Source organism: Rattus rattus, chromosome 1 (assembly GCF_011064425.1).
Source record: "Rattus rattus isolate New Zealand chromosome 1, Rrattus_CSIRO_v1, whole genome shotgun sequence".
In the NCBI taxonomy this organism is placed as follows: Eukaryota; Metazoa; Chordata; class Mammalia; order Rodentia; family Muridae; genus Rattus; species Rattus rattus.
Genome location: NC_046154.1, coordinates 107942950 through 107967633, shown reverse-complemented (window position 1 = coordinate 107967633; position 24684 = coordinate 107942950). Strand labels below are relative to the sequence as shown.

The 24684-nt window shown below is 39.3% G+C and overlaps 1 protein-coding gene across 1 annotated transcript in view; it reads right to left on the bottom strand.

The window, feature by feature from the left end:
• Znf292 (zinc finger protein 292) overlaps positions 1–24684 on the bottom strand; it is a 77428-nt gene that overhangs the window by 20262 nt on the left and 32482 nt on the right. Inside the window, exons 2-5 of the mRNA XM_032904517.1 lie at positions 15464–15618; positions 15207–15285; positions 14971–15106; positions 2103–2305 (exon numbers count right to left, since the gene is read on the bottom strand). Of these exons, the coding sequence (XP_032760408.1) occupies positions 2103–2305; positions 14971–15106; positions 15207–15285; positions 15464–15618 (573 nt within the window). The remainder of the gene's footprint in view (positions 1–2102; positions 2306–14970; positions 15107–15206; positions 15286–15463; positions 15619–24684) is intronic.

The following is a 24684-nucleotide window of genomic DNA, read 5'->3' as shown; positions in this document are numbered from 1 at the left end:
TTCCCCATATGGGACAAGAAACAAGTTTCAAATACACCTCTAAAAACAGTATTACCAAATCTATTTCTAAGGGAAAAAAAAAGACTTTCACAAGGATTTATCGATACACAGAGACCCTAAAACTTGATCAGTGTGACTGACATCTTTCCTTGATTGGAGGACACAGAGATCTTGGTGAGCCATGTTTATTAACAAGAAGATAAAAACAAACAAAATAAAACAATTAACTCTACGTGTTTAATGAAAGAACTACCTAGACTCCCTAAAGAGAATTTTTCTGGTATGTATCTCAGAGTAGACCAGGCTGCTGCTGCTGCTTGACTCTAGATAATTTTACCAAGAAGGAATAGGAATTTCGTATTTCAAGGTTGGGTTATTTAATAGAAACACAGTTTTTGAGACTATAAGCTCAGTCTTTAAGTTCAAAGGTGATCTAACAACCATGCTCTTAGACAGTTCTCCATTAACAAGCCTCATTAGTGCAGAGACTACACGCCATTACTGTTACTGCCCCCATTGTCTGTAGAACTCAGTGTGCATTTGTTGCCACAGACACTAAGAGGCTATTATAAGAAAATTTTACATGTCAGTTAAATTCTCATTTTCAACTAACAGGAAAGTTTCAGTTTTAGATTTGCTGTCATATATGGTGACTGAAAATGCAAGTTGTCTGTGAAAATACAGGAATCGGTAAGGAGAAATAGTTATAGGTTAGGCTATGTCTAAACTAACTGAATAAGGTCCAAGCCTGAAAGCCTACGTTTTACTCCATCCAGCTTAGAAACTGACTGAAATCACTCTGGTTTTCCTAAGGCTTTCACCATATGCAAGAAGCTTGTTTATCATCTTAGTCCAAATTCTTACCATGTAGTTTCTTCGTTTTGCAATCACAGGAAAAAGCACACAGCTATTACAATCTTTACCCTCATGTAACAATCTCCTGAGGCAACCATGGTTCTGAACTCTAATTGGGCTTCTCTGTCTACTGGGGAGTATACCCAGAATGTAACTGTGTTCTTCATCTCATAATTCAGCCTTCCCTTTAAAGTATCAAGTCCACCAAAGAGAAAGGTACTCTACTCTTGGCAATTTCCACTGGTACACAATGAAGTATGATCCTGACCACCTTCATTTCCTTTCCCCGATTTCCTCATGTCTTAAAAAAAACAAACAAACCAATGCAGAGTCCACTGAGTGCTGCCATGTGTGTGGTGAAGCTATTCAATGGAGCATGGGAATTCTATCAGTAGCCAGCACCCTGGCCCCACCTACCCGACAGTCTCCCTCTCAGCAAATACACACTGCTAAAACCTCCTTAGTAAGAGATGGAACCTGGTGAAAATCTCCCCAGTCTATACCAGAATTTTGCGGAATCTCCACAATTCCTTTATTTCGTTTTTATCACTTTAGAGTCAAGATATATAGCAGAAATATAAGACATTTGAAAACAGTGCTCATAGAGTGAACACTTACAGTTCAATACACTATTAATTTTTATGTAAATTCTTTAAACACAAACTACTATATCAACTTTTAATTATAAAAGTGAATGCATAAAAATAAAGAATTTCCTTTTGGGTAATGATTATACTTCCAAAACTCTATGCAAATTCTACACTTGAATACAAATGAAGTATAAACAGAATCTTAAAAAGAAGCTAAAAATTTACATAAAATATGCAAATAACATTTAATTTTTGGATGGTATATTTTGTTATATAACATGTATCTAAAGACAGTCTACACATACAGAGATAATTTATATGACTTCTCCCTAGTCATATTCTTCTTGTTAAATTAGTCTAAAAATATTCCTAGATGTCAAATAAAAATGAAGTTATGACATGAATACTGCCAAAATACCCCACTGCCATCGCACTGTTAAGGACACCATATTCCCCTTAGCTTAATCAAACAAACTCGTCACATAAATCAGAAGGTCCAATCTGCCCCATATGATTCAAGTTGCCCTTACCCAGAAGCATACCATGGTATAAGACAATCATGTTCCATTATTTACAAATTAAGGAAGTCCAAAACATTCTAATGTAAATTTAATTTATCCACTTTAAAAAATAATTACTAACAAAAAATATACTCACCTCTTCAATTAGCTTTTCACTTGGTGATGATGTGCAAAGACAGACAAGGTAAGTCTGTTTAAAACTACCTTTTGTACCAATCTCGGGATGATCAGAACACAGCTTTGCTAGAGCGGTTGCTTGACTTAACTGATTTGTTTTGATTAGATGTTTAATTCTCATATCCAACAAGATGGGACCCTCAAAAGCTAAAAATTCATTCACTTAAAAAAACAAGACATAATATATTATTAACATTTGGTAATTAATTTGCAACACAAATACTTAAAAAATGTAAAACACAGAAACTCAAACTCGTTCCTTTTAGCAATTTTCTACTACTGTCAGTAAGGCTATCATAGAATATCTGGCTTTACAAGTAAAGGGATATCATACTGCGCACCTTGAGACAGGGTCTTACTGTACAGCTTCAGATGTCCTGAACTCTCTATGTCGCCCAGTTTGGCTTACAACTTGTGACCTGCCTGTTTTAGCTGCCCGATTGTTAGAGGGTTACAGGCATGTGATGCCATACCAAGCTTGCCAACTTTTAAAGTTATAGGTTTTAAAGGTTTTTTAAACTTAAGGCCTCATTTAGAATGGACTCAGTTTTTGTTTTTTTTTTTTTTTTCTTTCTTCTCTTCTTTTTTTGGAGACACGGTATCAACAGTAGCCCTGGAAGGTTTGGAACTATTAGACCAGGCTAACCTTGAACTCATGGAGATCCTCCGGCCTCTGCCTTCAGAGTAAAGATGTATACCGCCACACCTGGCTTGAATAAACCTCTTGCTTACATAAATGGTTCTGCATCAAATTCTTTTAAAATCACAGTGAATTTCCCAGCACAGTTATTCTTTTTGTTTGTTCTGTTTTTGGTGTTTGAGACAGGGTTTCTCCATGTAGCTCTGGCTGTCCTAGAACTCACTCTATACACCAGGATGGCCTTAAATTCACACAGATCTGCCTGCCTCCTCCAACTCCTCTGTGCTGGGATTAAAGGCATATGCAACCACTGCTGGGCCCAAAGCAGTTCTTAAACAACCCAAAGCAGCACCCAATTACCCATGTAATAATAAAGGGTATTCGGACAGTCTAGAATAAGAAATTCAACAAATACTTGGTTTAACATTGACAATGTACTTATTCTTTTACAAAGGGGAAGCCTGTCTTTTTAATTGATATTTTAAAATAAATAAAATTTGCACAAAAAAAATAGTAAGAAGGGGGAAAAGTCTGCCAAAGGAAAAATCCCTTAAATGTACTTGGGATTTTATTTTATTTCAACATATTATGGCTAAGACACTTAAGTACAATAACCTTCTATTCTTCTGAAGCCTGTGCTCTTTTGATTCTCTAGAATATGAAGTCATTTTGCATCTGTGAAGAAGAATTTAATGTTTTAACAAGTATGAATTCAAATCCTTCCCTTAGATTTCTGTACCAGGATAAAAAAATCATGTTTACACATTTCGTTCTTGCCTTTAGAAAACTCCTAGTAACCAGTAACTGAAATATTCTGTAGATGACACACTATATTCTCTGTGAATTCACAGAAGATGTCTAGTGAGTAGCTGAGCGATGGTCTTTCCTTTTCCCATTCAGTTCCTGTCTAGAACCTTTACTTTTAATCTACCCTTTTCTGCTCTCCTAGAAAAAGTCACGTCCATAGGCATCGTGACTGTGACTCTTCAGAATTAAAGTCACGAATACTCACAATAACACAGAATTCCACATCTAAACCATTGCTTACTTCAGTCTACACCTCTGTCCTACTGCCCCTTTATCGTTACACTGAACTAAAAGTAAGAAAGTATAAAGACTAAACACGGATGAATCAAATGTACTAATATCTAGTATCTTTATCTGACATAAATAGATTACATTTCTTTTTTTAGTTTACATGATCTTATTAGGACACTGATATTTCAATATATTTTCCATTGAGTTCATTACCAAAACAAATTCTAATAAAAGTTTTAAATGACTATTTACATAAAGTTAAAATAAGGTTATTCTATGAGTAACTGGCATTAAGAAAAAAGGAAATTTTAGAGATACAAACTCTGAGAATTATTACAAATTCTATCATGGAAACTCATAATCAATAGGATTTGAAAAATTACTGTAACGAATGAAATTTCAGAGTGGCAAGTGTCTACCAACCACCTCTGTTCACAACCACCTCTGTAACTGCAGTCCTAGGGAATCTGACGCCCTCTTCTGTCCTCCCCAGGCAATAGATACACACATGGAGCACATGCATGCATGCAAGTAAAACACAAGCATAAAACGATGTATTAAATGTTGTCTTAAAAATTCAAAGTCATAGGCACTTATGTTTAAATGATGGGAAACAATGACAAACTTAGAGAAAACAGGTTTCTAGGAGCACCGAGCCCTGGAACAGAAGGGACTTGGTTTGACCAATCTCTGCAGCCCCGTCACTGGGCAGAATGAGTACACTGAGGCTCTCACGAAGTGAATGATTCCCTTAAGCCACAAAGTCATCTCAGGACAGAACCAAGATTAGAGTGTGCTGTCTGTGTTGTCTGACTTCTAACTTTAGTATTTCTGTAGGACCAGTGGGGGTAAAGACCTATCTGAGTCGTGTGCCTATTTCTAATTTGAAAAATTACCCTTTCTCGTCAATGAAGAGGTGTGCAGTAGCACGACCCTCTGAAGGAAGACTGCACACCTGAAGGGAAGGCGTGAGATGAGGGCTCCGATGCACTGCACTGCTCTGCTAACGTCACTTCTCCCAGCTCCTAATCGCCTTCCTACTCCTCCTCAAGTCATCTCAGGACTTGGCACCATTCACTATCTCCAGCCTCCACCACGGCTCTCCCTACAGGACTGTGATGTTAGAAGAATGTGTTTAGTGCTCACAGACTTGTTTTATGTTCGTTATCTCTGAATACCTGAACAAAGTGCCAAGTTTCACTTTCTTCTATGCTTTTAATACCCACACACCATAAAAAAATAGTCAAATTGTAGTCATGTTTAGTCTGTCTACTTTCTCTGCATCTACACTTCAAGAAGAAAAAAAAAGGTCTAAACTGGTTTTAAGCTTATCAATATAGCTAAGTGACAAAACCGCAATCAATGAAATGTAAATAAAGAAAATATCCAATAAAAGAAAAAACAGCAATCTAGGTATATTAAAAATATACAGTTTAATTAAAAATATTCTTTCCATTAGTGACACTTTTATAGATATTAAAAAATTATCCAGGTGTAGTGACACACACCTTTAACCCATACACTTGCGAAGCAGAGGGAAGTGAGTATCTGAGTTAAAGTCCAGACAGGATTACAAAGAAAGACCTTGTCTCAAAAGAAAAAAGGAAAAGGAGGAGAAAGAAAAAAAAAGATATTTTTAAGAGACAAATAAACCATAGCACAAATACTGTTGTATGTAAAACAATTTGTCCCTTCGATCTTGAATTCCCCACAAAAAAGTGAGGCCAGCTTATTTATTCACTAAGTGCACGCTCTCGCGCCGGGTCTAACAACTGTCTCTGTCACATCTTGGACGCACCGCTCGCTCGTCAAGAACAGTTAGTCAGCAGCACACAACGGAAGCTCCGCTGGACAAGACGGCGGCATGCGTAAGGCTAGCACTTAAAAGGCTGAAGCAGGAAGGCTGGCATGTGTTGGAGGTCAGTAGCTGAACACAGTAAGTGCTAGACCCACCTGGGGTATACAGTGAGACCACGTCTCAAAAAAGCAAATGAGAAACTCCCGAGGGGAAAGGGAGGGGGTGCTTTTATATAACCAACATCTACTTAGCTATGTTCAACTCAGAAACAAGTCAGCTGCAAAAAAAAAAAAGTTCTTCTATGAATGAATAACCAATATATCCATTCATTTAGTCCTTCTGCTATTCATTTCCTTCTATTCTACCTCCAACCACTGACCTCAGCCCCATCCTAAATCACTAGACCATTGTAAGGGCCTCCTTGTCTTCAACATCATTCCTACTGCTTCAATCCATTCTTATGGAGGAATCTAGACTATTGATTGAAGTCTTTAGCTGCTGCTTGTTTCAGCTTTTTAATTTATCCTGATAATTTTACACATGTATATAATATATTCACTCCACTTCATAACCTTGCCCATTCCAACTGGAAACTTTTTCCAACAAGTACTCTTTCTATTTTCATGTCTTAAAAAAATGAAAGGGGGTAGGGGCAGCTGGAGAGATAGCTCAGTGGTTAAGAGCACTGACTGCTCTTCCAGAGGTCCTGAGTTCAATTCCCAGCAACCACATGGTGGCTCACACCCATCTGTAATGGGATCTGATGCCCTCTTCTGGTGTGTCTGATGGCAACAGTACACAGTGTACTTAAATAGAGCAAATAAATAAATCTTGAAAACACACACACAGAGACACCTACTGAGTTTAATTAGAGCTGTGGTCATTTACTGGAATATGGACAACTATTCAGGGCTGCATCACGGGAAAAACAAACACACATAACAAGGGAGTAAAGGCAGAGGGAGACTGGCAAGATGGCTCTGCGGGTTAAGGGTTTGGCAAGAACTGAGTTAGATACCCTGAAGTCCCATAAAGGTGGAAAAAACTGGACTCCACAAATTTGTCCTCTAACTCAATACGTGAGAGAGCATGCATGAGAGAGCACACACGCACGCACGCACGCACGCATGCACGCACGAGCAGACGAAACAAGTTAAACCGTTGCTGACAGGTGGAGGCTGTACTCTATCCTTTCCAGGACAGTTAGTGGAAGGTGGACAGCTCCGGCTGAGGAACAAAACTCCCTTTTTTAATGTGTGGCCACTAGCAGATCTCCCTCCACCCCAACAAGTCCAATGTGATGCTGACATAAAACAAGCTCACAGATCTCGTAACAAAACAGAAGTCAGGAGAGACTTTACCACCTACACCAAAGGATCATCAAGAAGTGTTCTTAAGATACAACTCAATGGACAAAGAAGAGTCTCTTCATCAAATACTGTTAAAAAAAACCAACCCACATGCAAGAAGAATGATGCTAGACCTTTAATCTTGTACCATCTGTGAAAATTAATTTTAAAAGTATTAAAAATCTGACCATAAGACCCAAAACTATACAAATTCTATAACAAATCATAGGAAAAATTCAAAATGACATTATATTTTGAAATTATTTCTTAGCTATTACCAAAAAGACAGGTAATGGAAACAATAACTAATTAGGAGTCTTTAAATTTCTGTGCATCAAAGAGAACAATCGATAAACTGAAAAGGCAAACGACAGAAAGCATTTACAAATCATACATGTGGTAAAGGATTAGTACACAGACTAAGAACTTATAACTCAAATATGTTCCTATTTTAAATGGCTATGTAGTAAGGAGCTCTTTCTCTAAAGACGACATACAAACAACTAATAAGCATATAGAACATTAAAACTTAATCGGGAAAATGAAAGCCTAAATGACAACATGCCACTCCGTAACAGTAGAATAGGCTAATGAAAGAACTAAAGGTCTTGGTGACAATATGGAGAAACCAGGACTGTAAAATCTTATAACTTCCAGAGTAAACAGTACAGCAGCTGGTCAAAAATTTGCAACAAACCATTGTAAAATTCATCCATTTCTGGATAGTACCTCAGTTCCCAGGTTTATAGCAGAAAGTGCTAACTAGTTTTGTGTCAACTTGAATTAGGCTACTGTCAGGTTGAAAAGGAAAACTCAACCGAGAATAGAATGCCTCTGCAAAACTGGGCTGTGGTATATTTTCTTGACTGACTACTGGGAGGGCAGCTCACATCGGATGGCCCCAGCCCTAAGCTTATGGTTCTGGGAGCTAAGAACGCAGGCTGCGCAAGCCAGGAGGAGCAAGCCAGTAAGCAGCACTCGCCCATGGCCTCTGCAGCAGCTCCTGCCTCCAGGTTCCACAAGCTGTAAGATGAAATAAAACTTCTCCTTCTCAAGATGACTGTTCATGGTGTTCTCTCACGCAAAAGAAAGCTCCCTAGGCACAGTACTGACCAACCATGAGGTTAAGGAATGGAAGGGGCATTTGAGCAAGCCTTACACTTTGAAAGCTTCCTTTGAGAAAGTAAGGAGAAAAGAGAATTACTGGATTCTAGATTCAGTAAAAGGTTGACAAGCTGACAAGAAGACAACTAAATTATTTCAATAGAGAAGCACAGTGGGAAATGCTGAAGAATTCAGTGTGGCAAAGTTTTGTTTTATAATTAAATTTTTATATTTAAGAATGGTAGAGAAGAAAAACAAGTTCATGTCTAAAGATATGCAATGTGTCAAAACTCAGTGCTAACATGTAAAATATTAATAAAATTAAAACCCCAAAATGAAAATCATTCAAAATGTTAGAGCACTAAAGCTGAAGGAGGTGGTTTCAAGGGAAAGGCCTATTGCTCAAAATTACGTATTACTTAGCATAAAAGGAGAATTCATCTCTTATGAGTTGCAGTAAGACTTAAACTAACAACAAAAAGAATAATTTGAAACTGATAAAAACTATAATTAATGCTCAAAATGAAGCTGATGGTACATTTTTTTTTTCTTTTTTTCGGAGCTGGGGACCGAACCCAGGGCCTTGCGCTCGCTAGGCAAGCGCTCTACCACTGAGCTAAATCCCCAACCCAGATGGTACATTTTCAAAGCAGCAAAAAGGAGATGTTTTCCTAAATACAAGTCTGAGAATGGCTTCTGACTAATTAATTCAATATGTGTAGGTTATAATTTTCAAATAAATTATCTCAAAACACATGAAAAACCCATATGAAAAACCTGAACTCTGACATATAGAGAAAAATACAAAAGGAAAATCTCTATGATGCTGATCTGCTGCGGCTGTTTTAGATGAAAACATAAAAGACCATGACTCATGACTGAGCACTGAGGAGCTGGACCTTTAACGGAGACCTCATCTACCAGTGGCTGTTAGCAGGAAGGCTAAGGCCGTGTGAAAGAGCACACCCACGAAACTTCTTGACAAAGCATTTGTATGCTACAACTACTAACGTTCACCAAGAAAACAAGTCCAAAAAAGTAGGCGATGATATGAATTGATTCTTTATAAAAAAAAATACAGATGACAAATGCACCTTTGAAAGGATATTGAGTATCATCACTCAATGCAGAAACTCAAATTACAATAAAATACTGTGTATCTCCTCAATACCTACCAGATGGCCCAGCTAGACACCTGCTAGTAAAGAGCTAGAGTCACCACAGTCATCTGACAAAACACAAAACTCTATACAAGTATTTTATTGGCCTGACATTCTCTAAGACAGCTAAACAGAGTTTACCACCAAGACCATGTAACTAAACTCTATGGATTTGCCTAATTCATGTGGAAACTCACAGAAACTTACATGTAAGCATTTACAAGTAGCTTTGTTTAAACCACTAAAAATGATGATGGCCAGGGCGTGAATCAATCACAGTACGTAGGTACAACGACATACTAACCAATAATAAAATGGATTACCTACTACATCATGCAGAGACACAGAGAAATGTTAAACGGATACTGTTATGTCAAAGACATCAAATGAAAAAGGCTGCAATTATTCAGCACAGAAAAGGCCAAACTACAGGCAGCAGCACGTGGATCAGTAGGTGTCAGGTTTTGGTGAGAAAGACGAATGGCTGATATATAGATGTATTTTTAGAACAGTAAATCTATTATGGATGGACATATAACACAGTTTTTGACAAACTATAGAACTTTATAGCAAAAGGAATGAATGTTAAGGTGTTTGGATACCAAAGTTTTGGAGGCGTGATAGTCCAGGAGTGACCTGAATGTGCCTAATGGTGGAGCTGGTTTATCTGCCTGACAGGAGCCTGGGGCTTGTGAGTTCTACAACTGAGAAAAACCAACTTAGGGAGGGAGGGAAGGAGTCTAGGTATCTGACAATGTCTACAGATCCCACACTAAGAGATGGAGAAACAATAACTAAGAGTGTAGTAATGCATTAGTACTGTAGCACCCTAACATATTCATAATGTACTACACAAAAGTTACTTTATCTGTGTGAACCTGTCCAGTGATGCACATAATTGTTTCTGATACTATTCTCCAATAAAAGAAGGGAAACATGCAAGACCATCCTGGAACATCTTGTAATAGGAGAAAGCAAGGAAGTAGCTCAAATAAAAACCAAAACCCACGATGAAAAGGTTTCATCAATGCAATCAGGAAATTCTCACCAAAAGCTAGAGGAATTTGAGCAACAGAATACTCTAGTATTAGACTCAGATCAAAGTATTATTAAATGTCCATGAGTACACACTAATGAGCAAGTAAATGGGGAAGATATAAATATCTGCAGAATTCTGAACAGAAGACATATGAAGTCTCCTCCCTCAAGGAGGTAGAAGATAATTTACATAGGAACATCCTTGAAAGGACATGACATGGGAAGATTAAGCTCAGAGTATAGAAAACTGATATCCTGCTCTGCTAGGCAGACTGTTAAAGGTCACTTCAACAATAAGTCATGCTGACATATGTGATGACAGAATGGTATTGTCCCTCTGTGGTCCTTCTTCCAAAGCCTGAATCCTCATGTGATCATAGAACACTGAACACGTTTTAATGAGGACACTGCACAAAATGTCTAAACCAGCACTCTCGAAACTGTCAAGCTGGTCAGAAGGGGGAAAGTCTGAGAAGCTATCCATCCTACCAGAGGGACTTAGGAAAATGACTAGTGTAGTGCAGTGGACTAGCCTGGATCCCGGGACAGAAGGACGCTGTAAGTAAAGACTACAGGACTCTGAACTGGATTCCACTGATGACACTACTTATCCTGGCTTGTTAATTTTGTTCAATGTACTATACTAACAAAAGACATTAACACCTCACAATCACTCTATAAATGTGTGATTAAAAACAGTAAATGAGGCTGGCATTGAGGCTCACAAGTGTTAATCCCAGCATCCAGGAGGCAAAGAAGGATTACAGCAAGTTGGAGGCCAGCATATCTCAGAGAAAAAAGGCAATACCCAAATGATGCTTCAACACATAACAAGGACACATGCTCCACTATGCTCATAGCAGTCTTATTTATAATAGCCAGAAGCTGGAAAGAACCCAGATGTCCTTCAACAGAGAAATGGATACAGAAAATGTGGCGTATTTATACAATGGAGTACTACTCAGCTATCAAAAACAATGAAATTCATAGGCAAATGGATGAAACTAGAAAATATCATCCTGAGTGAGGTGACCCAATCATAAAAAACACACATGGTATGCACTCACTGATAAGTGAATATTAGCCCAAAAGCTTGGATTACCCAAGATACAATCGACAGACCACAGGAAGCTCAAGAAGAACAACCAAAGTGGAGATGCTCAGTCCTTCTTAGAAGGGGGAACAAAATATTCACAGGAGGAAATACGGAGACAACATTTGGAGCAGATACTAAAGGAATGGCCATTCAGAGCCTGCCCCACCTGGGGATCCAGCCCATATATATACAGACACCAAATCCAGACAATATTGCTGATCCCAAGAAGTGCATGCTGACAGGAGCCTGACATAGCTGTCTCCTGAGAGGCTCAGCCAGAGTGAGACAAATACAGAGGTGAATGCTCGCAGCCAACCACTGAACTGAGAATGGGGTACCCATTGGAGAAGTTAGAGAAAGGATTGAAGGAGCTGAAGGGGCTTGTAACCCCATAAGAACAATACCAACCAACCAGAGCTCCCAGGGACTAAACCGCCATCCAAAGAGTACACATGGACAGACCCATGGCTCCAGCTGCATATGTAGCAAAGGATGGCCTTGTTGGGCACCAATGGGAGGAGAAGCCCTTGGTCCTGTCAAGGCTGGACCCCTGAGTTTAGGGAAATGTCAGGGCAGAGAGGCAGGAAGAGGTGGGTGGATGGGTAGGGAACACCCTCATAGATGAAGAGGGAGGGGGGATGGGATAGGAAGTTTATGGAAGGAGAACCAGGAAAGGAGATAACATTTGAAATATAAATAAAAAATAAATCCATAAAAAACTATAACTTAATAAAGACATTACCAAGATGAAAAAAGCTATATATGATAGTAGATCTACAACTGATAAAAGTGAGAAAGAAAAATAGCTTAAATAATAAATACAGTGCCCCAAGGATCTTGGCAAGTGGGGGAGACAGGATAGTGGAGTACTGAAGTTAGCTTTAAAAAATTATTTATGAGGGACTGAAGAAAAAGCTCAGCAGTTAAGAGCACATGCTGCTCTTCCAGATGACCCAAGTTTGTATCCCAACACCCATTATCAGCCTCATAAAAGCTCTAAAGGATCTAATGGGACTCTACTGGCCTCCACAGGCAGACACGCACGTAAATAAAATTAAAAATAATTTTTTAAAACATCACTTATGCATTTAAAAGAGTTTAAGAATGCACACTGGGGACAGTAAGTGGTGCTGAAGAAATGATTCTACAGTTAGGAGTTCACACCACTCTTGCAGAGAACCTGAGTTCAGCTTCCAGCATCCACACACATTAATGCCTGTAACTCTAGCTCCAGAAAGTTTGAAGCCCCTGACCTTCTGGGGCATACATATATGTACATAACCATAGGCACACATACACATATAAAAAACTTAAAATAAAATTTAAAAAGAAAACCAATCTTGTATGACTAGCAATTTCAATGACTTGCCAAAAACATATTAACTTAAGTACACATTATTATAATAAACAGGGTGACCTAAAGCTCATCATATCATATTTGGAATACAAAGTAAATGCTGACAGAATGATTCAGTAGAAGAAAACAGATATAACTAAGGATTATGACGGCAGATATCTATGCCGCATCAGAATTTTCAGATTCTATTAGAAACAAAACTAAGCACAACAATTATACTAGCTTTTGAAGATCGCAATTGCGGAGGTCAGGGAGACGTGGAGTACTTGCTGCTGAAGCACGGAGGACTTGACACTGACCCTGAGCGCCTGCAGAAGTTGAGCACAGTGGTGCATGCTTATAAGCTCAGTGCTGAGAGGAGATGGATCCCTGGAACTCACTGGCTCAACAGTCTGACTGAACGATGACCCAAAAGTCCAAAGAAGAGAACCTGTCTCAAAGAATTAAGCAGACTCGCTTCTAGGTCCTGGCATACATGTCCACTGATAACTACACAATATATGTGATTTGTGGGACACACACACAGTTGCAGGCTGCGGATGAAGCGCAAATGGTAGAGGGTTTTTGGTTTTTTTTGTTTGTTTTTTTTTTTTTTTTTTGATTTAACAAAAAATGTGTGCGTTTTGCAAAATGCTACTGAGAAGCTAATCCTTCACTGGATGCAATTTTACTTTTATTGCACTAGTTGTAATAGGACAGAAAACTAGAAGAAGTTCAGTATTAAACTTTAATTCTAATTCGGCCTCACTGAATCACTAGAAATGGGATTCAGAAGTCAACCCATCTTTTTAAGCCTCCTTCTTCATCTGTAAAACAGACAAGGAACACTAACTAAACTCCACCTGTATCAGAGGGCCATTTTAAAATTTCTATATTAAATGACACATAGAAATAAACACGTGCATGCTATTATGAACTATATCCAAAATAATTTGGTATTAAAAATAAAGATGTCAGCGTTAACCTCTTAGAGAGTAATATACTATGTCAAGAGCAAAGAATCTAAGACTCACTACTCTAAAACTGTTGTCTAGGTAATGAGGTTCAGTCAGAAAGGGTGACTTTTGACTGTAACTCCAGCATTAAACCTAAATTCCAGACCACTCTCAACTATAAGATCCTACCTAAAATACCACCACCACCGCAAGTAGAAAGTGAGATAAACTTTCCACTTCTCTAAGGTCTCAATGCCATAGAGACCTGAAAGTCCTTGAAGGATGGAGTAACACTAAAGGGCGGGGTAACACGGGAGCAATCAGGAAAGCATGGTGAAAATGCCAGAAGGAGGGAACCACTTGTCTCAAGAATGGTTAGAGGAACAGGAAAGCCTTCTGTAAATTTCAAACGATCAGTAGAGATCAGTAGCACTGGCTTATATCCCATCTCATGGCCCCATACTTACTGTCGCAGTGATGAAAGAGGCATGCCCTGTCTACTGGACATGCTAACCTCTTATCACTCCAGGTACCTATTGACACAATATCTTAGGTTGGGGGGGGGGGGATCTAAACAGTGTCCATAGGTCATTTCCTTTCTTCTTATTTTACTTTTCTTGAAGAAAGGGCCTCACTATTTAGCCCCGGCTGCCAGGAAACTATCTACATAGTCCAGATTGGCCTCAAACAAAAATCTGTACCTCTACTTGCCAGAGTGATTTAAAGGAAAATACCTTAGAGACAATTGTGCTGCTGTTCTCCATAGCACAGGCACTATAGCACTCCAAATTAGTAAAAGTACTGGTATTGGTATTAGTATCTAGTATTAGGACTTAGTCACCTATTTCAATGGAATATCTGCCAGTTTTAGTCTTACTGAGATCTTCATTGCCTGAGCTCATAAAACAAAATACAACTGAACAGTAATCTGAGAGGATTAATCTTAGAAAAGAATATTGAAGAGTTCCAGCAGAGACCGCTTGCTCTGTTTTCAGGATAATCACTCACTGCCTTATTTCTGCTCTTCATCTGTTACATGAGTTCATTATATACAAATGATTGCTATCTGTCCAGGCACTGCAGAAAGAATGCTTCTGATGAAGTTGGGAAAAAATTTTGCAATTTTGGTTATTCTAAATTCCTATAAATACATCTTCCTCCACAAAAAGTTTATGTAAGGCTTTAAGGTCTTCACATAAAAGCATACGAGCCTCATTTGATACATCTTGAGAAAAGACATATCCGAACAAATTTAAATATTTGTTTTTCATAGTTAATGACTCTTGCTTTCTTTGTCCCTCTGGAAATTTACCTTTCTCTTTATCCAGTGGTTCCTGGGAAAGTATAGTGGACAGGACAGCGTTTTTCCACACCCCCGTCTCCTGAGCCAGAGTAGCTAAGAAATGCAGCTCGCAGCTGCCACTCTCCATCAGGGTCTCATGAGCTACCTAGAACAGTAAATAAACACACCACTTAGATGCTTGCAAGTATAATCGAATAAGCAAAACTAACTAAATGCATATATATTAAATAGGTAAGTAATCTTACCTGCACCAAGGTCTGAAATTGTTCCCACTGTTTATCTGATAACTCAACAGGTAGACACAGTAAAAGTTCAACACAGCTTCTAAAAAAGAAAAGGATACAAATGCTTATTGAAAATAAAAATAAAAAATCCTACGATTAGAGTCTTTATTAATTATCTTAAATAAATCTATTTTAAATTAAATATTATAAGACATGAAATACAAAGTTTAAGAAAAATTAATTATTGTGTTTGATTCATTTTTCAAAGTTCTACTCACAATGCCAAGCGTTCCAGAACCAAGGCTACACTTTCACATTCAGAGGTAAGGTATGGTCGAGCTTTAACATAACTTTGGATGGCCACTGTGTATACCTCCAGTAAAGGTAAAGGGTCTTCTGAAGTTTTCCATTTCTCTGCATATTCAAGGAGTGTCTGTTTTGGAAGGAATAATAAAACAGTTAAATGTAAATAAAAAATATACACTGACTGTCAATCAATGATGTTTTTCTAACTGTTTTGAACAAAAATGTCCCAATATGTCTCCAACATAGCTCTATCTCATGCTGGCAGCTCAACTTGGTAATGTATCAATTTCCCAAGTCACTGGTTTTGAAGGCATGCAAAAGCCATGCCATAGTTGAAGGAGAAAGACAAACATTCTATGTTATGAACAGACTAAAAGAATTCATGTCCAAACAAAATAGTCCTTCAGAAAATACTATTAGGAACACATAATACTGAAGAGGGGAATAGGCATAGCCAAGAGAACAGACTAGAGAAAGAAAAGAAAGGAAACCATAAGGACAGAACACCAAGCACTTTGATGATACCAACTGCAAATGCACATGCATCCGCGTGCACACACATACTCTACTGACTAATGGTCTCAACTAGCCAACGAAGAAACACAAGTGAGATGAATGGATTGACAAACAAAATCTAGGACAGGCCTGATAGCACAGGCCTTTAATCCCAGGAGGCAGGAGCAGGAGGATCTGTGCATCTTGGCCAGATTGCTGTATACATAGCGAGTTCTAGGACTACAGAGACTACAGAGACTTCACAAACAAAACAGCAACTACAACAAAAAACCAACTTCCTGTTGTTTACAAAAAAACATTAAAGATACCTTGAATACAAAGGATGGAAAAATGTATCTCAAGCAAATGGGACCAGGAAGAAAACAGTTGTCACTATCCTAATTTCTGACAAAACAGGCTTCAAATGAAAACTAATCAAGATTTAAAGAAGGACACTTCATCCAGTCAATGGAATTAACAGGGAGACTACTAAATGTACACGCACCAAACTCTGGGACACCCAATTTCATAAAACAAATACTACTGGAATTAAAGATGACGATTAGCTCCAATTCAGTACAGGAGGTGATTTCAATACCCCATTTTCTCCTATACACAGATCCAGATAACATCAGAATTAAATGACACCAGACATCAAAAAGACTTAGCAATTATCTACAGACTATTTCACCTAAATGCCAAAGAATACACATTCCACTCAGGAGCCTACAGAAGCTTTTCTAAAGCGGAACATATCCTGGCACAAGTCTTAACAAGTTCCAAAAAACTCAAACAATTCTGAATTCTGTGTCCTATCTGACTACAATGCAATAAAGGTTTAAAAATTCAACAGCAAATGAATGTGTAGTAACTATACAAACTCATGGAGGTCAAACAACATATTACTAAATGATAAGTGAATCAAAGAAATCAAGAAAAAATTTAAAATCCCAGAACTAAAGGGACATGAAAGCACCATTGGACAGACACTCTGGAACGCCGTTCTAAGGGAGTTATAGCTGTAAGTACCTACATTTAAAATCAGAGAGTGCACAAATAAGTGACTTGATATAACTCAGGAATTTGGAAAAAACAAGAAGAAATAATAAAAGTCAGAGTATACATTAATGGAATAAACATAAAGCAAACATTAAAAAGAATCAATGGATCAGAGAGCTATGGGGGAGAGCAGAGGATGAGCATGATCAGCAGACCCTTGAACTAATTAACCAAAAGAAAGACAGAACCAAAATTAACAGAATTAGAGGTATGTTACAATAGACACAAAAATTCAGAATATTAATAGTTTTTAAAACTAATCCCATTTAAATTAGAAAATCTAAAAGAAATGGAAACCATGGAAGAAAAATCCAAGAAGAGCCCAACAACTTTAACAGACCTATAACAAATAAGGAGATCAAACAGTAATAAAAAGTCTTCCTCGAGGCTGGAGAAATGACTTGGTGGACAAGAATACCTGCTTGCTCTTCCAAAGAGGACCAGCATTTGGATCTGAGCACAAAGCTTCCTGTAATCCCACTTCTCGTTGATCCAATGCTCCCTTTTGGCCTCCATTATGGTGCTCAAATACACATGGACATACATACAGACAGAAACACAGGAATAAAAACAAACACCTTAAAGCCTTCTGATTAAAACAGGCCTGGGTCCATAGGAATTCACAGCCAAATTCTACCGGAATTTCTACAAAGAACTACAAACAATATTTCTTAAATTGTTAAGAGAAACAGAAAGCATTTTTAAACCCCTTCTATGAAGGCAGTATTACCCTAATAACCAAATTCAGGTAAAGAAACAACAACAGAAAACTACAGGCCAATATCCCTGATGAACAGATGCGAAAATCCTCAATAAAATTCCTGTATGCTTAATACAGGCATCAAAGATAATTTACCTTGATTAAGTTGGCCTTATCCCAGAGAGAAAGGGATGATTCAGCATATGTAAACTAGTAAAGGTAATAAAATCACCCAAAGGGCAAAAATCACATGGTCATTTCAACAGATACAGAAAAGACAGCTAACGAAGAGCCAACATGCCTCCATAATAAAAGCCCTAGAAAAGAGCAATGTGTCTTTGAAGTCACTATGCAGTTCCCTTTGCTGCACACCACAGGCTTGGATAGTCAGGTAAGTGCCAAGTGTTAGTGCTGAGCACAGCAGTGGTCCTACCTCCACATACTACAGGGAAGGTTAAGCTGCAGTGCATCAACAGCATAGCAGGCCACAAGTACGTGTCCCATGCTGTGCTTATGGACTAGAGCCCCACACCATGGATTCCGTGAGCTCAGGGCCCTTCTGGAAGATCATCACCAGGCCCAGTAACTCCTTAGGACAGCGGAAGGCTGGAAACAAATGGATCAAGGCAGTACAATAGAAGGCACAGAGCTGCTTGAGTTGGTACTGGACACTGAGAGGAAGGAAGCTGAGAGCTGTGACTGGCTGCAGGGCTTTGGGGCTGGTACAGTCCCTGGGAAGGGGAACTGGCTCTGAGATGAGTATCTCTCCTTATTGGCAAGATCAGAGAGAAGTATCTAGAAAGAAACATGAACACCTTCAGTGTGGCACCTTCCCCCACGGTGTTAGACACAGTGGTTGGGTCCTATGGTACCACCTGTTCAGTGCAACACAGATGAAAACACAGATGAGACCTATTGTACAGATAATGACATGTGACTGGCTGGCTTATCATATGTGCTTCCAAGCCTGAAGCTGACCATACCCACTTATAAACCACCTCCTATTTGCCACCATAAGTAGGGTAACCACTTACCTGCAAAAAATGGTACCCTCTTCCTGCCAATACTTCTTCATGCCTGGCTTTGCTCCCTGGACCAAGTGGAAAGCCAGCAGTATCCCACATTGACAGTGCCTGAGCTCAGCCAGCAGATGCCTCATGACAAGAACATGATGGGTATCTGTGCCTCCCATTGCCTTGTACTGCTATGGTTCTAACTGACAATGCTACCGTGTTCAGGTACCATGTGTACATGAAAGAGGTGCAACAGATGCTAAACATCCAAACCTGAACAGCAGTGACACGGTGCAGTGGGTCCCCAATACTGTGAAACAGCTGTCTGAAACATTACACCGCACGGACTAAATATGTCTCTACCTTCCCTGGCAACTGCACCACCATCAAGGAACTATTCTAAGGCATCTCAGAGAAGTTCACAGCAAATGTTCTGGTGCAAGGGCTTCATGCACTGATGGATAAAGACACAGAAGGGGTGGCGTTGTCCAAGGTACCAGGATACTACAGGCAGAGGAGGAAGTAGCCTAGAGCTGTCTTAGCAGCTAAAACATGGGAGCACTGTGAACTCTATTAACTCAAGAGCTCGTCTGCTAGTCACGTCCAATATTCATTTGCTGCCCTATTCCGACATCGCTTGTATAAATTCAACCATCAAACCAATTTCATGGTGTGAAGCCAAGTCCCAGAGAAGGCAGAACTTCAGGAATCTTCACCATATAAAAAATAAAGTCTATAAATGACAGGCCCACAGCCAACATCATCATAAAGAAAGAGAAACTTCAAACAGTCCCATTACAGTTAAGGCTCGGACAGAACCGCCCACTATCACACTCCTTTTTGATAGAGTGAGTCAGTACAAGCACAAGAACTGGAGCAACAAGGCAAGAGAACAAATCAGTGAGAAACAAACAGGAAAACAGTCAATCAACTCTATTTCCAGATGACAGAACAGACACTCATTATACATAAGAGATCCTAAAATTTCAACAGAAAACTTCTAGAAACATCAAACACTTTTAGCAAATCTGTAAGAAACAAAAACCAACTTAGAAAAACCAGTAGTCTTTAATACACCAACAGCAGACAAACCGGAGAGCATCGTGGGCACACTCCCATTCAGAACGTTCAGACACACGATGGCACAAAGTATAAGTTAGGGAGCAGGTTTCGTCACCACTTGGGAATGTGTATAAACAGATCGGACTTGCCTTTCTCACAGCTCAGAAAGTTTTCTGGATGCCATCAAGGTTGTGTATTATCATATACTCCTAACTATTCAAATTAGAATAATTGGGTTTTATTTGAAGTCACAAAACTCTTAATGTATAATAACTCACACATATTCTTTCACAAACTGTATGGTCTTTATCTCACCTGGAAAGTATTCAGGAAGTCTTTACAAATAATGAAATTTCATTTTCAAAGCCTGTGACGAGTCCTATAAAGAGCGCAATTCAGCAAGATTAATGGTATGAGTAACTTTATTTTAGCATTAAGTAGTGCATTTTCTTGGAAGTTTATGCTAAGTTATCTATACATTACTCATTTTAAAGCAAATATACAAATAAACATCATCAGTACTTAAGGCAGAAAGAAAAAAGGAAACAAAGTATTACCTTGTACTTGAAAAATTGAATAGCCACTTTTGAAAACGTATGCACATAATTAAATTAATTTTTGTATATATTAAAATATATGTGAAGATTTGTAAATGCTTGGCCCAGGGAGTAGCAGTAATATAAGGTGTGGCCCAGCATAGACTTTGTCCTTCAGTTCACTCTCATAAAGAACATTTTGATAAAGTGTAGCAAGCTTTAAAAAGAAAAAATACAAAATGTTTGGTTCAAGTGTTAAAGGGGCACCAGGAAGTAGAAAGGACCTGAATCTTGAGTTCAAGGAGATAAACAGATTAAGGGAGTAGTAACTTCAAGGCAGATCCCATCCTGCTAAGCTTATTGTTTATGTTTACAAAGGCAAGTTGATCTCTGAGTTCAAGGCCAGCCTGGGACAGAACAAGTCCTAGGTGAAGAGAAGCTAAGTCCAGGCATGGTGGTGCATGCCTTTAATCCCAGCATTCAGGAGACAGAGCCGTGCGGATCTGAGTTCAAGGGCAATCTACAGAGCAAGCTTCAGGGCAGCCAAGCTTAGGCAGTGAATGAATTGGAAAACAGAAAGCTGGTGATAATGTAATAGAACAAGGGGGCCATGTTTCAGCCGCAGCAAGCAGCAGAACTTGGCGGCTTCACCCATGTGGCTCTGGCTTTAGAGTCCAGAATAGAAGGGAATGCTGGGCTGGTTAGCTGAAGCTAAGAAATTGTCAGTGATTAAGAGACCAGCATCACTGAGATGAAATCTTCTGGGAAGTGTTTTCTAAGAGCACAAAGAAGCTGTGCTCCAGAGACAGTCAAGGTTGTACCTCGTGCTGCAGCTGTACTTGGTAATGGGTAAGAATCACTCAAGTGGTACTGGTTTTGAAGGCATGAAGGAGTCATGGTGAGCAGCTGAGGCCTGGCACTATAGGAAGCCAAAAAAAAGCCATTGGTGAAGGTGCAGCCTCAGTTGTAGTTGATGGCCCAGGACCGAAGGGGTCATGCAAAGAATCTGAGGCTTGGCACCATGAAGAGAGCCTATAAGAGGCAACTGGTAAAGTCTAGTTGCAGCAACAAATTAGAGATGCCAGTACCACAGGATAATCACCTAGAGCAGCAGCAGCAGCAGCAGCAGCAGCAATGAAATGGAGTCAACCAGAGCCTAGAGTGCTATACAGGGCACAGCTGGAAACGTGACCCAAGCCCTTTTGAGAAGCCCCAGAAAATCATATATGGATTCCAAACATTGAAACAAGAAGCTGTAATACTGAGGTTGCATTGGATGTTCGAGATACTAGAGCCATGAGATATTTGCTGAGGAAAGCTGCTATCAGGAGTGGAACCACCCAAAAGGAAAGAAATGTGCTGCAGTCAACAAAGCAGGAAGGAGTCTGAAGAGCACTTTGACATCAGACATGGAAATGCAGAATCTGAAATTTGTCCAGCTGTTTTATGGACTTGCTTTGCTCCAGTACTTAACCCAATGGTAGTGTATAGTCTGTTATTTTGAAGGTATATAATCTGCTTTTTTATGTTGATTTTATAGGGGATTTTAATATCTATGATTTTATGAGCTGTTTGAACATAACAAAATGCTCAGCAGAAACTAAGCACGCAAAGGGGTGACATATTCCAGCTCCATGGGAACAGGGAACCCCCCACCCCAGCCTCTATGGATCTGTGTGTCCTTTACCATGGTCCAGAATGGTCAATACTTTCCTGAACTCTGAGTCATTCTAACAAATTATTCCACCAAATCAACTAAGCAACTAATCAACTAAACTATGTGGGCTCCCAGAGACTGAGGCAGCAAGCACAGGCCCTGCCTGGGTCTGGACCTGGCCCTCTGTGAATGTTACAGCCGTTAACTTGATGGGTTTTGTGAGCTAAGAGTAAGAGAGGTGTGTCTAACTCTTCCTCCTCTGCGGTTGCCTGGTCCAGCCTTGAAGAGGACTTCGGCCTTGCCTTACTATATCTTGTTTTGTCCTGTTTCACTGTTGTCTCTAGACAGCCTGATCTGGGGAGGGGGATGTGAGGGCGGGGACTGAGAGGAGTGGAGAGAAGGGAAAGGGGAAATTGTGGTTAGGATGTATTGTTTGAAAAAAGCAATTTACTTTCTTATTCCATAAAAACTTTTTTCATTAACCTTTTACCATACAAAATTTATTCAAATTACTTCCATTTAAAGTGGAAAGACAACAGCAAGAACAAGTCACCCTGTAACAAATCTATTTACAAACTCCGTCATAAAAGCTGCTTTTGAGCCTGTTTTACATTCCCACACCCTGCCAGCTGCCACCAAGATTCTCTGCATGGTGTCCTCCCTCAGACCCCTTCTCTTACAACACAACTTGTCACACACACCTGGATGCTGCCTTGTTTCCTTAAAGCTAATAAGGTGTAAGAGCACAACTCAATGGTGCTGGGGACCTGCGTTCTCAGGACCTGAAGTAACAAAACCACTATACTACTCACCTACTTTGTGGGCACATAGTGAGCACAGAAAGTGCCGAATACACAGTAAGGGTTCAGTTAAACCCATTAACTGTAAGTCTGACTGTGCATAAAAGAACCATCGAGGACCCACTAATATTCCTTTCATTTTTAAGAACAATAAGTACAGTATTATATTACATAATTTGTAATTACAAATACTGGGAGGATGGAGGGAGGGGAACTATGGTAGGGCTGTATTGTATGAGAGAAGAATCTAAAAGAATGTCAAAATTCAGAGAAAAAACAAAATCAAAAGCCAAACCAAACAAAAACAAAACAAAACAAAATTAAAAAAAAAAAAAAAACAACCACCTGAAGAGGAGACTGTAGGAGTTCTTAACTTTGGAACCGTGCACTCTAAACCATAGGTAACTTTGAAGACACACCCTTAGCCTGTGGAGCCTACTGCTAGGTAGGCAGTATCAGAATTAAACCAAACTATAAGACATTGACTTAGTGCTGGACAACTACAGACTAAAAGCTAGTTGAAACGACCTTATGCTTTCAGCAACAGCAGCAGATGTCAAGAGGATTAATAAAACTCTGAATTAAAGAGATGTAGTGTTATATACCTGTGGTCTCAAGTAAAATGGAACATTTAGCTGGAGGTTAGCTTGAGGTAAGAGTTCAAAACTTTCTTTAATGAAATAATGAAGCCTTTTTCTCAAAAATAAAATAAGTCAGCGTGGCAGTGCATCTCATGCGCTTAGTATTAGTACTCAGGAGGCTGAGGCTGGAGGATCACCTCAAATGAAAGACCAACCTGAGCTACAACAGTAAGTATACACAAGCAAGATATGCCTAGGTACATAAGAATACTCTATTTCAGTGGGGGGAGGGGAGAAAAAAAGAGCCTGGCATGTTAGCTTTAGTCCCAGCACTTGGGAGACAGAAGCAAGTGGATCTCTGTGCTCAAGGCCAGCCTGATCTATGGAGTGCCAGGACAGCCAAGGCTTCTCTCCCTCTTCCCCTCCCCCCCCCACACAAAATATAGAAAATTTAGAGTTAATGCCTATAATCTGTATAAAGTTTTAAGAGTTGACATCCATAGCAAATAAGTATATTGACAGCACAGTATTACTTATTAAAGCCCCCTTCTGTAATCTGTAATATCAGTAAAATGGAAAATATCTACAATATAATGTAACAAATTATGCCTTATTTAACTAAAAAGTTATTTAACCTACACAGCTTTTAGATTCATTTCAGTAAAAAGTAATTTTAGAGGTCATTTAATCTAGATCTCGTCTTGGAAGTAAAATCCTGTAGTCCCTATTACTTAGGAAGCTAAGTCAGTAATATCGGGAGTTCAAGGCTAACCTATTAAAGGGCAGCTAAGAACACTGTCTTGGAGAGTTTTACTGCTGTGAATAGACACCATGACCAAGGCAAATCTTATAAGGACAACATTTAATTGGGGCTGGCTTACGGGTTCAGAGGTTCAGTCCATTATCATCAAGGCGGAAGCATGGCAGCATCCAGGCAGGCATGGTGCAGGAGGAGCTGAGAGTCCTACATCTTCATCTGAAGGCTACTAGGAGAAGACTGGCTTCCAGGAAGCTAGGGTGAGGGTTTTAAAGCCCAAAGCCCACAGTGGCACACCTACTCTAATAAGGCTCCACCTCCAAATAGTGCCACTCCACTCCCTGGGCTGGGCATATCAAACCACCACAAAGACCCTGTCTCAACTTTTAAAACAGGAAGTGGTCTGGAGACACAGTTTTGTCTTGCCTAGCATATTCAACACCCTGGGTTTAATCTCCATCACTCACTACTGGAAAAGGACATTTAATTCTGTTTTATAGTGTTGTCATCAGGGGGTACTGTGACATGCAGTT